Source organism: Ursus maritimus, unplaced genomic scaffold, assembly GCF_017311325.1.
Source record: "Ursus maritimus isolate PB19 unplaced genomic scaffold, ASM1731132v1 scaffold_31, whole genome shotgun sequence".
NCBI classification, from domain to species: Eukaryota; Metazoa; Chordata; class Mammalia; order Carnivora; family Ursidae; genus Ursus; species Ursus maritimus.
In genome coordinates, this window is record NW_024425675.1 from 13677543 (window position 1) to 13693907 (window position 16365).

General features: G+C 35.2%; 2 protein-coding genes across 13 annotated transcripts in view; one reads left to right on the forward strand and one right to left on the reverse strand.

The window, feature by feature from the left end:
* Positions 1 to 16365, reverse strand: part of MLLT10 (MLLT10 histone lysine methyltransferase DOT1L cofactor) — a 245007-nt gene that overhangs the window by 68041 nt on the left and 160601 nt on the right. For all 12 annotated transcript variants that reach the window (XM_040645343.1, XM_040645342.1, XM_040645341.1 and 9 more), the window contains one exon: positions 174 to 426. In XM_040645343.1, the coding sequence (XP_040501277.1) occupies positions 174 to 426 (253 nt within the window). The remainder of the gene's footprint in view (positions 1 to 173; positions 427 to 16365) is intronic.
* Positions 5842 to 7363, forward strand: LOC103664226 (60S ribosomal protein L31-like). The gene has a single exon (XM_040645353.1). It carries the CDS (start codon positions 6905 to 6907, stop codon positions 7277 to 7279), a length of 375 nt encoding a protein of 124 aa, XP_040501287.1. The 5' UTR covers positions 5842 to 6904; the 3' UTR covers positions 7280 to 7363.

A 16365-nucleotide genomic window follows, 5' to 3' on the forward strand; every position in this document is an offset into this window, starting at 1 on the left:
AACATTTTAACAAGGAATACTAGTCTTTGAAGTAATCTTACTACAGCAACTAATCATAAAATAATCTCCAATGATCCATTAGTTATAAATAAAAAATAAATTCTTTTACAAAACTTAATTGCTATTGATCATCGCAAGAACAATTATTTTAACTAAAACGTCGTAATTAATACCTTGCTGGAAAGGACTAGCTGCTGACACAGTCGTTCCTGGATTTCTTCCACCAGGCTTTCTTCCCCTTTGACCTGAGCTGTGAGCTGAAGATTTCTTCCCTTTGCCCTCTGACCCTCTAGCCTCTGAAACATCTTTTCCACTAGTTGTGTGCGCAGAGACTTCTTGGAAGTTTGCATTTGTAAATCGAGCTGCAGTATCTTCCAAGCGCTTCAATGATCCAGAAATAGAGTTGCTGCTAGTGCTTGTATAAGTCTAACATTTTCATTGAGAAAGGAAGTTGAAAAAGAATTGATTAGATTTGGGCTGGGGGGGGGAGAGGGGCCACAGTAACTAAGAAAATCATGTAAAAACAATTATCTGAGTCTACTGAAATAGCATATACCTTTAAATGGCAGCAATTAGTAAAAGTACATTATCAGTCATAGTTACTCAGCAACACACCGTAGGTAGTAATGAAGGAACTTGTTTCTCAAGCAACATCATTTTCAACAAGAAAAAACTACTTCCTAGTCATGAAATTAAAATCAGCTTTAATGTTCAGCACAAAGGCAACAATGAGAGAGAAATAAGGTGCTACAAATTCATTAGAGGACTATATCCATGAGATTATAAGCACAGGTCAGAGCAAGAATTTTTAAAATTCAGGTGAAGTCTGCTTTTCAAAACAGAAAAGATTAAACCCTTTAAAACAGAAGTCATTACTTCCAAGTATTAAGATGAAAGGATAGTTATACTTTGCAGTTTAAGATTTTTAAAAATTAGAAGTGTTATTATCCCCTATGGATTCTCAGTCATCCCCTTGATCCAGATATGTTAGGGAAAAATGCAAAATAAAGATCTGTTTGAACAATTATTTTCTAATTTTTAATAATCATTTTAAGACAGTGTATGCAAATAATGGTAAATGAAATGACTATGAAAAGATGAAAATGTGTTCTAACAAATATACATTAATCAACATGCTTCAAAATAAAAGGCTTATAAGGTCCATTGAGTCAGGGATTTTTGTTGCCACTGTTTTAAGTTCACTAAATGCAAGAAAGACAAACAGCCCTAAATTTCTGCTGAATAAATATTTTTCTGATACTTCTATCTAAAATCTCTGATGTAATACAAATAAAAAAATCTAAAAACAAACAAAACGGAAACTTCCCACATATAACCACCACTCAATACAAACCATCAGATAAAGGTGGAAAATGAGAAAGGAATGATAAAATCAGGTTTCAAAATGGTTGGCATTTTTAGCAAAATCAATGTTCCAAATGAGAAATGAAAGAAGACTTCAAATGTTTTGAAAACCAAATACTTGTTACTACTACTTTTCTGCTACTTGCCCCCCATACCATCCTCCCCCCACACCCACCTCACAGCCAAATAGATTTTAATCATCAAATACAAAAGACATTATCTCATAAAAAACAAATTACTATTCTCATAAACAAGAGCCCACAAAAGAGAACAAAGTTCTCAAAGTTAAGTTTTAGGAGAAAACCAATCATGTTTAAGCTGATTTAACTTTGTGGATTACTTTAGAAACATGAACCTTTTCCATGCAGGGCGGGTCACTTTGAAACTGCACCACTTCACTTTTCAAATATTTCTTTCTAATAACTCGTGTTGACCCTGAGGTTCTCCATCGTACCCACACACAAGCCTAGTGAAGTTTGAAAGTCATCTAGGGGCACTTGGGTGGCATAGTTGGTTAAGCACCCAACTCTTGGTTTCACCTCAGATCTTGAGATCAAGCCCCGTGTTGGGCTCCATGTTCAGCAGGGAGTCTGCTTAAGATACTCTCTCCCTCTCCCTGCCCTTCTCACGTGTGTGCCCATGTCTCCCTCTCAAATAAATAAATCAATCTTTAAAATAAATAAATAAATAAATGTCATCCGAAGAGAACACAGTGAGGTTCTTTATTCAGGTACTTTGTCCATATATCAAATAAGCAAAGAAGGAAAAACTAGATGGAGAACCAAACACAGAAATATACAATCCATTTCCACATACCAATCTAAATCGGGGTTGGTCAATTTTCCCATTCATTTAATAAAATGTCTTGCTTACCCCTAAAGTATAAGTATGTCCATAAATCCAATGAAAATACGGCATAGGGAAGAAAAGGTATTACAAAGAAAGCAATGAATGAAAATTAAGCAAATTTCAGTGACAAAAGTTATACTAAGACCATAGCGTTTTATTTTTTAAAAACTTAGACATCTTCTAAATTGAAAAGATTTCTTAACAAGAAAAAAAATTAAGCTTTAGTTGAAGATTCTAACAGTTATTTTAAAAAATTACACCTAACAACAAGGGAAAAAAGTCTATATGGTTTTATTCGAAGAGAGACTTCCAACCTTAAATCCACCTTTTTAAGTAAATTTAAGAGTATCTATTCCAAAATATGCTGTTTAAATAATATGGAACTGTGGAATTCCATTACAAACACACAATTCAGTCAAAATCAAGAGGTGGAAAAAGAAGTAAAAGGAAAGGGTAGTGGGGAGGAGCTGAAAGAGACACAATGAATAACCGAATGCCACAAATCTGCTCTTTCCTCAGTTTCACAACCTAAATAACTCTCACAGTATGAGCATCTCACTGCTCTGAGAGCAATTCCAGTGCTTAAAAATATACAGTTTCCATGTAAATTAACCCATAAAATACAAACTAACTACTTTGTTTGGTACTTGACTTAACAGAGTCTTGTTTTGTTTTGTTTTCCTTTCCATTAGAGATAAAGCTGCATATTCGGTCATATTGAGTCTCTGAGGAAATGTATATATACTTGGGTTTACATTGTGATTTACAGGCAACTTAAGGACTCTTTTAAAATAAATATTTAGAATATGTAGGATTTTTGTTTTGTGGCTAGCTATAATTTTAGTCCTCAGATAAGATGCAATGCCAATGTACCTACTAAATAACATTCACTGAAGCAAAAAATACACCCAACTTCAAAAAATTTTCATCAGACTCAGAATTCAACAATGACTCTATAATAGGCTAATCGAAGAAATAGATTTTTTCAAAATTATGGTGCCTTAGATTATTCTACAAAGCTCTGTAATCCACATTCAGGAGAAAGAGTCAAAGGGAAGAGAAACAAACAACAGCTGTATCTTCCACCAGCATGATGAAATATAATAATGCTGGCTAAAATATCCTTTAATTTATGTAATATTCAAGTGTCTCATAAAAGCCAGAAATTTTTTACTCAGCCAACTCTCAAAAATGAAGCATAGAAGGAATGAAGACTTTAAAAGGGAGCTTGGGGAGGGGGGATCAGTGAGCTGTGGGGCAATGTTAAGCAGCCTAATTTACATGTTTTTGGAATACCCAAAGGAAAGTAGGATGGAAAAAAAATTTAAGTAACAAGAGCAGAAAAAAATTACAAAATTTGATGAAAACAATAAACCTTCCGATCAACTAACCTTAAGCACAAGAAACATGAAGAAAAATGCATGAATACACATCACGATCAAACTGCTTACAATTAAAAAACAACAATAAAGAGAAAATGATACAAGCAGCCAGTGCGTTTAAAAAAAAAAAAAAAGATGCCTTATGCGCTAAGAAACAAAGATAAAAATGAAAACAGATTTCTCATGGAAAAAATGCAAGTTAGAAAACAAGAAGACAAAGAGAAACAAATTATTAACCTAGAATTCTATACTGAGCTAAAATATCTTTCAAAAAGCAAACACAAAATATAGTTGACCCCATAAACAACACCAGTTTGAACTGTATGGCTCCATTTATACACAGCTTTTTTCAATAAATACAGACTAGCACTGTAAGTATATTTTCTTTTCCTTATGATTTTCTTAATAACATTTTTTCTCTTGCTTATTTTAAGAACACAATATATAATACATATAACACGCAAAATATGTGTTAATTGACTATTTACGTTATCAGTAAAACTTCCAGGTCAATAGTAGGCTCTTAGAAGTTAAGTTTTTGGTAAGTCAAAAGTTATATGCAGATTTTTTTTACTGTGTGGTGGTCCTAACCCCCACATTCTTCAAAGGTCAACTATAATTGCCATTCAGATAAAAAAGCTAAAAGAACTAACCACCAGCAAAGCAACAGTACAATAAATGCTGAAGGTTGTCTTTTAGGCAGAAGGAAAACAACAAAGGAAATGTGGATCTAAACAAACCAATTAGGAACACTAGAAACAGTAATTACATGGGTAAATATAAAGGACTTTTTAATTATTTCATCTCTTTATAAGATGGCTTAAACCAAATTAGTAACAATTGTGAGGTTTATGAAATATGTAAAAATTTAAAATATGACAAAAATAGCACAAACCCCAAAAAGGTGGAAGTGCAAGTATGTAAACTGCTGAATTGTATATTCTTATGCAATATGTGAAATGGCATAATATCATTTGAAGGCAGATGCTGATAAATTAAAAGATGCATGCCATAAACCCCAGAGCAATCAATAAAATAACAAAGAATTATTACTATTCAGCTAAAACGGATTCATAAAAAATATTCAATGAAAAAGAAAAAAAAGATGAAACAGGCGAGAAAAAAGGATTAGCAAATGATAGATTTAAATGCAACAATATCAGTAATATTATATATAAATTAACTAAACACCCCAGAAAAGGCAGCGACTAGAATACTGAAAAAAGAAACTCAAGACTATACACATGCTGCCAAAAGAAACCCATTTTTAATATAAAGACACAAAGATATTAAAAGTATAAGTGTGGGAAAGAAAATATCAATCTAATACTAATTAAAACAAAGCTGAATTCACAATAGTATTATCAAACAAAATACATTTCAGAACAAGGAATATGGCCAGGACAGAGAAACCTATTCATCAAGGGGATATTAAAATCCAAAATGCTTTTGCACCTAATAAGAAACCTTTAAAATAAATCAAAACCGACAGAATAGAGAAAATGGGGGAAATTGTGAAATACATAACTACAGTAAGAGAGATCTAAATCCTCTTCTCAATAACTGAACAAGTACACAGAAAATACATATATATAAATAAGCATACAGAGAGAGACCTTAAAGAGTATAAATCAACTTGACCTAACTTACAGTTACAGAATAACTCCGTTTAATAGGAGCACAGTGAATACACACTGTTTTCAGGAGCACACAGAAAGCTAAACAAGATAATCCATGTTACGTCATTTTTTTTTTAATTTAAAAAACTTAAAAGAAATTATATAACACAAAGATATTAAATTAGAAATCAGTGACAAGACGATATATGAAAAGTCCCCAAACGTTTCAAAAGTAAATAACAAACTTCTAAATAACCCATGGATCAAAGAGAAATCAAAAGGAAACCACAAGGTACTAGTTCAACTAAATAAAAACAAAAATACAATGTATCAAAATTCAGAAGTGGTACTTAGAACAAAACGTGTAGCATTAAATGCCTATGTTAATACTTCTGCTGAGACTGTGGTCCAGCATGTAGAAAACTTAGGAGAGGGACACCTGGGTGGCTCAGCCGTTAAGCGTCTGCCTTCGGCTCAGGTCATGATCCCAGGGTCCTGGGATGGAGCCCACATCGGGCTCCCTGCTCGGCGGGAAGCCTCCTTCTCCCTCTCACACTCCCCTCACTTGTGTTCCCTCTCTCGCTGTCTCTCTCTGTCAAATAAATAAACAAAATCTTTAGAAAAAAAATAAAAATAAAAATAATTAGGAGAGAAGAGATGAGGGGTGAGAGGGGTGGGAAGGGGACAAGAAAATAAGAGATGTAACATTTGAGGCAAGAATGACTATGAATGTCCCAAATTAGTGTCAGAAACTATACCACACATGCAGGAAGCTGAGAATACCAAATAAGACAAATGTCAAAACAAACAAACAACCCACACCAAGGCATATCATATTCAAAGTGCACAAAATCAAAAATATAAGAAAAAATCCTGAAAGAAGCTGGAAGGGAAAATAGCCTTACCAATGAAGTAGCAAAGATAAGAATTACATCTGACTTCTCCTCAGAAATAAAGCAAGCAAGAGAGTGATGTGAAATATTCAAAGTTTTGAGAGGAGGAAAAAAAAGAACTAGCATTCTGTACACTGCAAAATTATCCTTCAAAAGTGAAAAACAAGACTCTCAGATAAATAAAAACTGGGAATTTGTTGCCAATAGGCCTACCCTGAAAGAAATGTGAAAAGAAGTTCTTCAGAAAGAAGGAAATGATACAGGTTGGAAACATGGATTTGCATAAAGAAAAGTATCAGAAAATCAATGAAGGTACAATAAAAACTTTCACTTTTTCTTATACTTACTTAATCCAATAATGTTCAAAATGATAGCAACAATATATCTGATTATATAGTCTTACACATATATATGCGTATGTATGCTTTTGGATAAGTGAAATGAATGACAGCATCAACAGAAAAGGTGGGAGGGAGGAATTACGATTATTCTGTTATTGTAAGGTACCTGTACTATTGTGAAGGGGGATAATATTATTTGAAAGTAAACTTGGATTAGCTATAGATATATACTGCACGAAGTAGGGCAACTACGAAAAAAAGTTAATTGATATGTTAAGAAATAAGAGAAAATGGAATCATTAAAAAAAAAAAAAAAAAACCCCAATTAAAACCGTTAGAGCCTCGCCTCTCCCCTTCCATCCACCACCAGGCACCCCAGAAGCAATAGTTGCTATGCTGCTTTCCCTCTCCCACCATACCTTCCGCTCNNNNCCTTCCAACTAGAGCCTGCCAGAATGGCTCCTGCAAAGAAGGGTGACAAGAAGAAGGGCCATTCTGCCATCAACGAGGTAGTGACCAGAGAATACACCATCAACATTCGTAAGCGCATCCAGAGAGTGGGTTTCAAGAAGCTTGCCACTCATGCACTCAAAGAGATCCAGAAATTTGCCATGAAGGGGATGGGAATTCCACATGTGTGTACTGACAACAGGCTCAACAAAGCTGTCTGGGCCAAAGGAAAAAGGAATGTTCCATACCGTATCTGTGTGCGGTGGTCCAGAAAACGTAACGAGGATGAAGATTCACCAAACAAGCTCTATATGTTGATTACCTATGTACCGGTCACCACTTTCAAAAATCTACAGACAATTAACGCGGATGAGAACTAATCATTGATTATCAAATAAAGTATAAAAGTGAAAACAAAACAAAACAAAAACAAAAACCCAAGAAGCAGAAAACATTCGGAAGACAAAAACAGGAACAAAGATAAAGAGGAACAAATAGAAAACAGAAACAAATTTGTTAGATATTAACCTCACTGTATCCATAGTCTAAACATCAATTAAAAGAATTGTTAGTGGATCAAAAACAAAGCTTATCTATTGGTTGTCTACAAGAAACACTTAAATTAGGAAAACATACTGATTAAAAATCAATGAATAGAGTATGATATACCATGCTAGCAGTAATCAAAACAAAGTGAGAATAGACAATTAATTTTAGACAAGCCAGACTTCAGAGCAAGGAAAGTTTTCAGCAATAAGGAGTGACACTGCATAATGATAAAGGTGTCAATATTGCAAGAAGACAAAACAATCCTTAATGTGTATGTGCCTAACACCAGAGGATCAAAATACATGATAGAACTACAAGGAGAAACGGATGAATCCACTCTTAGAGATGGAGGTTTTAACACTGTCCTTTCAGAAATGGTCATATCCCCCAGGCAGAAAATTAGTAAAGACATAACTGAAGTAAACACCACCATTAATCAACTGGATATAAATGATATCCATAGAATACTTTATTCAGTATCAGCACAATATATATTCTCCTGAAGTTCTCATGAGACATTCATCAAGATACACTACACTTGGGGGGCGCCTGGGTGGCTCAGTCCTTAAGCATCTGCCTTCAGCTCAGGGCGTGATCCCGGGGTCCTGGGATTGAGTCCTGCATCAGGCTCCCTCCTCTCCTGGGAGCCTGCTTCTTCCTCTCCCACTCCCCCTGTTTGTGTTCCCTCTCTCGCTGGCTGTCTCTATGTCAAATAAATAAAATCTTAAAAAAAAAAAAAAAAAGATACACTACACCTGGGGCCATAAACACACCTCAACAAATCTTAAAGAACAGAGATCACATAATTGTGCTCTCAGACTAAAATGAAATTAAATAGAAATTAACAGAAAGATAGCTAGAAAATCCCAGAATGCCTAGATTAAACAACACACTTCTACATAACACAAGTCAAAGAAAGCTCCAGAGAAATATTATTAACTAAAATATTATTAACTAAATGACAATCAAAATACAACCTAAAATTTGTGGGATTCAGTAAAAGCAGTGCTTAGAGTGCTTAGAGATGATGTGAATGCATCTATTAGAAAAGAACAAAGACCTCAAATCAATACTCTAAGCTTCCTCCTTCAGGAAACAAGAAACAAAATGCAAATTAAATCAAAATAAAAGGAAATAATGAAAACTAAAGTAGAAATTAAAAAAGGAACTCAATAGAGAAAAAAAAAAAAATCAACAGATCCAAAAGCTGGTTCTTTGAAAAGATGGATAAAATTGAAAAACCTCTGGCCAGTACATTTAGAAAAGTGAGAGAGAACACAAATTGTTAATACCAGAAATGAAAGATGGAACATAACTACAGATCCCGTAGACATTAAAAGGATCATCAAGGAGTATTATCAACAACTCTATGCCCACAAATTTCATAACCTAGATGAAATGGACCAACTCTTGAAAGATACAAGCTGCCAAACTCACACAAGAAGAATTAGACAATGTGAATAGGCTTATGTCTATTTTAAATTGGGGAGGGGCACTTGGGTGGCACAGTCAGTTGAGCATCCGACTATTGGTTTTAGGTCAGACCATGATCTCAGGGTCATGGGATTGAGCCCCATGTCAGGCCTTGTGCTCAGTGAGGACTCTGCTTGAGTTTCTCTCTCTCCCTCCCCCTCTGCTCCACCCCCCCATTTGCATGCTCGTTCTCTCTCTCAAATAAACAAACAAATAAATAAATAAATAAATCTTTAAAAAAAAATTGAGGGGAGCCTGACTCACTCTTGAACATGTGACATTGATCTCTGGGTTGGAAGTTCAAGCCCCATGTTGGGTGTAGAGATTACTTAAAAATAAAATCTTAGGGGTGCCTGGGTGGCTCAGTTGTTAAGCATCTGCCTTCTGCTCAGGGCGTGATCCCGGCATTCTGGGATCAATCCCCACATCAGGCTCCTCTGCTAGAAGCCTGCTTCTTCCTCTCCCACTCCCCCTGTTTGTGCTCCCTCTCTCGCTGGCTGTCTCTATCTTTGTCAAATGAATAAATAAAATATTTTAGAAAATAGATAAATAAAAATAATAAAAATAAATAAAAATAAAATCTTAAAAAAAAACAAATCAATTATTAATAATCCTCCATAACAGAAAGCACCAGGCCTGAATGGGTTCACTGGTAAATTTTACCACACATTTAAAGAAGAAATTATACCAATTTTCTACAATCTTGTTCAGAAGACATAAGCTGAGGGAATACCTCCTACTTCATGCCAGGAGGCCAATATTACTCTAACACCAAAACAGACAAAGAGATCATAAGAAAGAAAAGAACAGAAGAACATCTCTCAAGAAACAGATGAAATCATCTATAAAATATTAGCAAATCAAATCCAACAATCTATAAGAAGAATTATATACCACAACCAAGTGGGATTTATCCCAGGAATGCAAGGCTGGGTCAATATTAAAAAATCAATTAATATAATCCATCACATTGACAAGATAAGAAGAAAAATCATATGTCATATCAATAGTTACAAAAAAAAGCATTTGGGGTGCCTGAGTGACTCAGTTGGTTCAATGTCCAACTCTGGTTTCAGCTCAGGTAATAATCTCGGTTGGGCTCTGCACTCAGGACCGAATCCGCTTGGGATTCTCTCTCTCTCTCTCCTTCTGCCCTCCCTCTACTTGCACTCTCTCTAAATAAATAAATTAATTAAATTCTTAAAAAAAAAAAAAGGAAAGAATAAGCATTTAACAAAGTATAACACCCATTCAAAATAAAAATTCTCAGCAAACTAGGAATAAAAGGGGAACTTCCTCAACTTGGTAAAGAACATGTACAAAAAGCTAACATGCTTATTGGTGAGAAACCAGGTTTCCCACCAATATCAGGAACAAAGCAAGGATGACTCCTCCCTCACCACTGCATTTCAACATCATACTGGAAGTCCTAGCTTATATAAAAAGACAAGAAAAGAAAATATACACTGACTGGGAAGGAGGAAATGAAAGTGTCTTTTTTTTTCAGAGACAACATGACTGCCTATATAGAAAGTCCAAAAATCTCTTGGAACTAGTAAGTGATTATGTAAAAACTGCAGAACAAAAGGTTAATATTAAAAAAGAAAAATTGGGGCATCTGGATGGTTCAGTCAGTTAAGCATCCAACTCCTGATTTCAGCTCAGGTCATGATCTCAGGGTTGTGCGATCAAGCCCCATGTCAGGCTGGGCATGGACCCTGCTTAATAATCCCTTTCCCTCTCCCTCTGTGAAAGAAAGAAAAAGAAAAGAGAAAGGAAAAGAAAAGAAAAAGACAAAGATGGAGAAAGAGAAAGAGAAAGAGAAAGAGAAAGAGAAAGAGAAAGAGAAAGAGAAAGGAAAAGGAAAAGAAAGGAAAGGAAAGGAAAGAAAAAAAGAGAAAAGAAAAAAAAAGGAAAGGAAAAATTGTTTTCATATATACTAAAAGGGAACAAGTAGAATTTTAAATTAAAGACACAATACCATTTACAATACCAGCTCCAAAAATTAAATAAAGTTTAAATCTAACAATATGTATATAAGGTTAAGGTCTATATGAGAAAAACAACAAAACTTCTATGAACAAAATCAAAGAACTAAATAAATGAAGATACATCCCAACTTCATAGCAAAACTTAATATTGTCAAGATGTCAGTTCCTCCCAACTTGATCTGCAGATTCAATACAATCTCTTCTTTTTTTTAATGATTTGGGAGGGAGCATGTGCATGCGTGGCTGTGCGCATGTGCACGTGCCCAGAAGCAGAGTGAGGGGCAGAGGAAGAGAGAGAATCCTGAAGCTGATCCCTGGCTCAGCACAGAGTCCTATGCATGGCTCAATCCTGGGACCTGAGTCGAAATCAAGAGTTGGCCAGTCTCATCGGAATCCGAGGATGTACTGTATAGTGACTAACACAATATAATAAAAAATCATTAAAAAAAAAAAAAAAAAAGAGCTGGCCAGTCAACTGACTAAGCCACCCAGGCATCCCGAGATTCAATATAATTTCAATCAAAATTCCAGCAAATTATTTGTGGTTACTGACAAACTGATTCTAAAGCATATATGTGGAAAGGCAAAAGACCGAAATAGTCAACACAGTATTAAATGTCAAGAATAAAGTTTAAGTACTAACATTACTTGATTTCAGACTTTCATTAAAGCTACAGTAATTAAGATAGTATAATGCTGTTAAAAGAATAAACAGATCAATGGAACTGATAAGAGTTCAGAAACAGACCCACATAAATGCAATCAACAGATTTTTTTAAAAGATTTATTTATTTATTTTAAAGAGAAAGAGAGAGCAGCAGTGGCAGGGGCAGAGGGAAAGAGAGAATCCTGAAGCCAACTTTCCCACTGAGTGAGGAGCCCGACATGGGGCTCGATTCAGGACCCTGCGATCATGACCTGAGCAGAAATCAAGAGTTGCGCACTTAACCAACTGAGCCACCAGGTGCCCCAACTGATTTTTAACAAAAATGCAAAAGCAATATAATGGAATTAAGACAGGCTATTCAATAAAGAGTGTCAGAACTGAACATGCATACACAAAAATGAATCTAGACACCGTTTATTTACAGCTTCACAACATGGATTAAAGTCCTAAATATGAGACCTGAAACCAGAAAATTTCTAGAGGAAAACATAGGCCATAGAAATAAACTATTGGGGCTACACCAAAATAAAAAGCTATGCAAAAGGAACTCATCAACAAAACATAAAGGTAATCTATTAAATAAGAGTATATCTGTCAATGAAATGTTTGACAAGCGGTTAATATCGAAAATATATAAAGAAGTTATTCAACTCAACACCAAAAAAAAGTGACTGAAAAATGGACAGAGGATCTGAATAAACATTTTTCTAAAGAGGACACACAGATGGCTAACAGACACATGGAAAGATGCCAAGCATCAGTAATCTTTAGGGAAATATGCAAATCCAAAACAATGAGATATCACCTCCCACCTATTAGAATGGCTAGAATCAAAAGGACAAGAAATAACAAGTGTTGACAAAGATGTGGAGAAGAAGGAATCTTCGTGCTCTGTTGGTAGGAATGTAAATTGTTATAACCACAGTGGAAAACAGTATGGAAGTTCCTCGAAAAATTAAAAATAGAATTCAGAAGACAACTAAATAACCCTTTTACTTTCATACAATAAAGTTTTCTATTCCTCAAAAAAAATTAAAAACAGAAATACCATATAATCCAGTAATTCCACTACTGGGTATTTAGTACCCAAAGAAAACAAAAATGCTAATTCAAAAAGATACATGCACATCCTATGCTTACACCAACTTTATTTAAAAGAGCCAAGATACGGAAGCAACCCAAGTGGCCACGGATAAATGAATAAAGAAGATGTGGTATATATATGTATGGAGTGGAATGGAATACACAATGGAATATTATGCAGCCATATAAAAGGATGAGAACTTGCCATTTGCAACAACACAGATGAACCTACAGGGTATTATTACACTAAGTGAAATAAGTCAGACAAAGACAAATACCATATGATTTCCTTATGTGTAGAATCTAAAAAATAAAAGAATAAGGAAGCAAAAAGCAGAATCAGACCTATAAATACAGAGAACACACTGATGGTTGCCAAAGAGGAGGGGCATGGGGGGATAAGCAAAATGGGTAAAGGGGAGTGGAAGATACAGGTTTCCAATTATGGAAAGAGTAAGTTATGGGAATTAAAAGATACAGCACAGGAAATATAATCAATGGCATTTTACTAGCATTATATGGTGACAGATGGTAGCTACACTTGCAGTGAGCATAGCATGACATACAGAGTTGTTGAATCACTAGGCTGTATATAGCTGAAAGTAATGCAACATTGTATTGTCAACTGTACTCTAATTTAAAAAAGGGACACATTTGATAAAAAAAAAAAAAGTTATCCAAAATATATAAAGAACACTTAAGAGTCAACAATAAGAAAACAAATGAACTGATTTTAAAAAGGGCCAGAAACCTTGACACCTTATCAAAGATATACAGATAGCAAGCAAGCACAAGAAAAGAAGCTCCACATTCTATGTCAGCAGAGGAATGAAAATTTAAACAATGAGATACCAGTACACACCTAGTATGATGGCCACTATCCAGAACAATGATAACACCAAATGCTGGTAAAGATGCAGAGAACAAGGAATTCTCAAATCATTGCTGATGGGAATGCCAAATGATTCAGCCACTTTGGAAGACAGTTTGGCACCTTCTTACAAAATTAAACATACTCCTACCATATTTTCCACAATCACACTCTTTGGTATTTACCCAAAGGAAGTGAAAAGCCTACACACGGATGTTTACTCATAATTGCCAAAACTTGGAAGCAACCAAGATGTCCTTTTGTAGGTAAATGGATAAATAAACTGTGATATATCCAGTCAATGAAGCATTATTCAGTCCTAGAAAGAAATCAGTTATCAAGCCTTGGAAAGACATGGAAGAATCTTAAATGCATATTACTAAGTGAAAAAAGCCGGAAAAGGGTACATACTATAAGATTCCAACTATATGACATTTTGAAAAAGGCAAAAGTATGGACACAGTAAAAAGATCAGTGGCTGCCAGGGGCTGGAGGGTGGGAGGGATGAATAGTTGGAAAACAGGATATTTCGGGCAGTGATATTCTGTATGATATTATCATGGTGGATACATGTCATTATACATGTATCCAACCCAAAGAACACACAACACCAAGAGTGAATCCTAATAGGAACTATGAACTTTGAGTGATAATTATGTGTCAATGTAGGTTCACTGATAGTAACAAATTTACCACTTTGCAGAGGGGTGCTGATAATAGGGGAGGCTATATACGTGTGGAAATAGGGGATATATGGGATATCTCAGCACCTTCCTTTCAATTTTGCTATGAACCTGAAACTGCTCTAATATAATGTCTTAAAATGTTTTTTTAAAAAAGACATGGAGGAGGGGCACCTGGGTGGCTCAGTCGTTAAGCATCTGCCTTCAGCTCAGGGCGTGATCCCGGGATCCTGGGATCGAGCCCCACATCAGGCTCCTACGCTGGGAGCCTGCTTCTTCCTCTCCCACTCCCCCTGCTTATGTTCCCTCTCTCGCTGGCTGTTTCTCTCTCTGTCAAATAAATAAATAAAATCTTTAAGAAAAAAAAAAAAGACATGGAGGAAACTTTAAGGCATGTTAGTACATTAAAGTAGTCAATCTGAATAATCTATATACTTCTGATTCCAACTATATATAACATTTTAGAAAACGTAAAACTATGGAGATAGTAAAAAGATTAGCGGTTGTTGGGCTTGACAGGAAGGGGGAATAAAAGGCAGAACACAATTTTCAGGGTAGTGAAACTATTCTGTAGGATACCATATCATTAAATATTTGTAAAAACCCACAGAATACAACATACACACCGAGTGAACCCTAATGTCAAATACGGACTTTGGGCAATAATGATGTTTCAGTGTAGGTTCACAGCTTGTAATAAATGTACCACTCTGATAGCAGGGGAAGATGTGTATGTGTGGTGATAAAGGGTACATTAGAAATCTCTATACTTTCCACTCAATTTTGCTGTGAATCTAAAACTCCTCTAAAAAATAAAGATAAGTGGTTGCCGGAGGCAAGGGAGAAGGTGGGGAGTGTGAAGAAAATGGATGAACTGGTTTTGTTTTGGTTTAAGTTCAAATAAGCTGCATTTAAAAAAAAAAAAAAAAGGAGCTAATGGTCTGCCACTCAATTGCCAGACAAAATTTCCCCACCCACACAGCACGTAAATCTACCCATTTATCTATTCCTTCTTTAATTTCTGTGTGTGGGAACCTCTTTTGGGTGTTCAATTCCTAAAAATGGAAATGCACAAATTTACTTACAAATTCTCAAAGTTGAGTATTTATGAAAATGTCAATGCAAAACATGTATTACTTGAAGGTTCTAAACTAGAAAGTATGATTCCATTCTTACTGAATACATAATACCTCTAAAAATTAATTTTAAAGTTTATTAATTTTTTTAAAAACTGCCTATATCGGAAAAAAGAAAGGCCTCAAATAAATTCTATCATCTTACACCTTAAAAAACTAGAAAAAGAAGAATGGAGTAACCCTAAAGTAAGAAGCAGAAAGGAAAAAATAAAATCAGAGCAGTAAAACTAAAACAACTGAAAACTAAAATACAAAACGTTAAGATCAATAGAGAAAATCAATGAATACAAAAGCTAATAATTTAAGATCAATAAAACCAAAACCACTAGCCAGCCTAGATTAGAAAAGATACAAATTGCCAAAGGTACCTCAAGAAGAAATAGATAACCTAAATAGTCCTCTATCTATTAAAGAAATGAAATTATACTTTAAAAACCTTCCCAAGAAAAACTCTATGCCCAGATGGCTTTAAGTTCTACCATACATTAAAAAATAATACCAAATCTAGACAAAGTCCTCCAGAAAACTGAACAAGAATACACATTTGGCAACTCATTCTGAGGCCAGCATTATTTTTGTAACGAAACCCAAAGACTACAGGAGTGTCTGGGTGGCTCAGTCAGTTAAAGGTTTGACTCTTGACTTCAGCTCACGTCATGACCTCAGGGTCATGAGATCAAGCCCTGATTCAGGCTCAGAGCTCGGCATGGAGTCTGCTTGAAATTTTCTCTCTCCCTCTGCCTCTGCCCCTCCCCAGACTCACGTGCACACACTCTCTCTCTTTCTCTCTCAAAATAAATGAAAACTTAAAAAAAAAAAAAAGGAAAAGGAAAAGAAAAAGAAAGAAAAGAAAAAACTACAGGCCAATATCCCTCATGAACACAGATGTAAAAATTCCTTTATTTTAAAAAGCTGAATTCAATAATATATAAAAATGATAATATACCAAGGCCAAGTGGGATTTATCCCAGGAACGCAAGTGTGGCTTAACGGGGGGGGGGGGGGGGGGGGGG

Excerpts from the sequence above, each read along its gene's own strand:
- LOC103664226 (XM_040645353.1), top strand. The coding sequence starts at position 6,905 with ATGGCTCCTGCAAAGAAGGGTGACAAGAAGAAGGGCCATTCTGCCATC.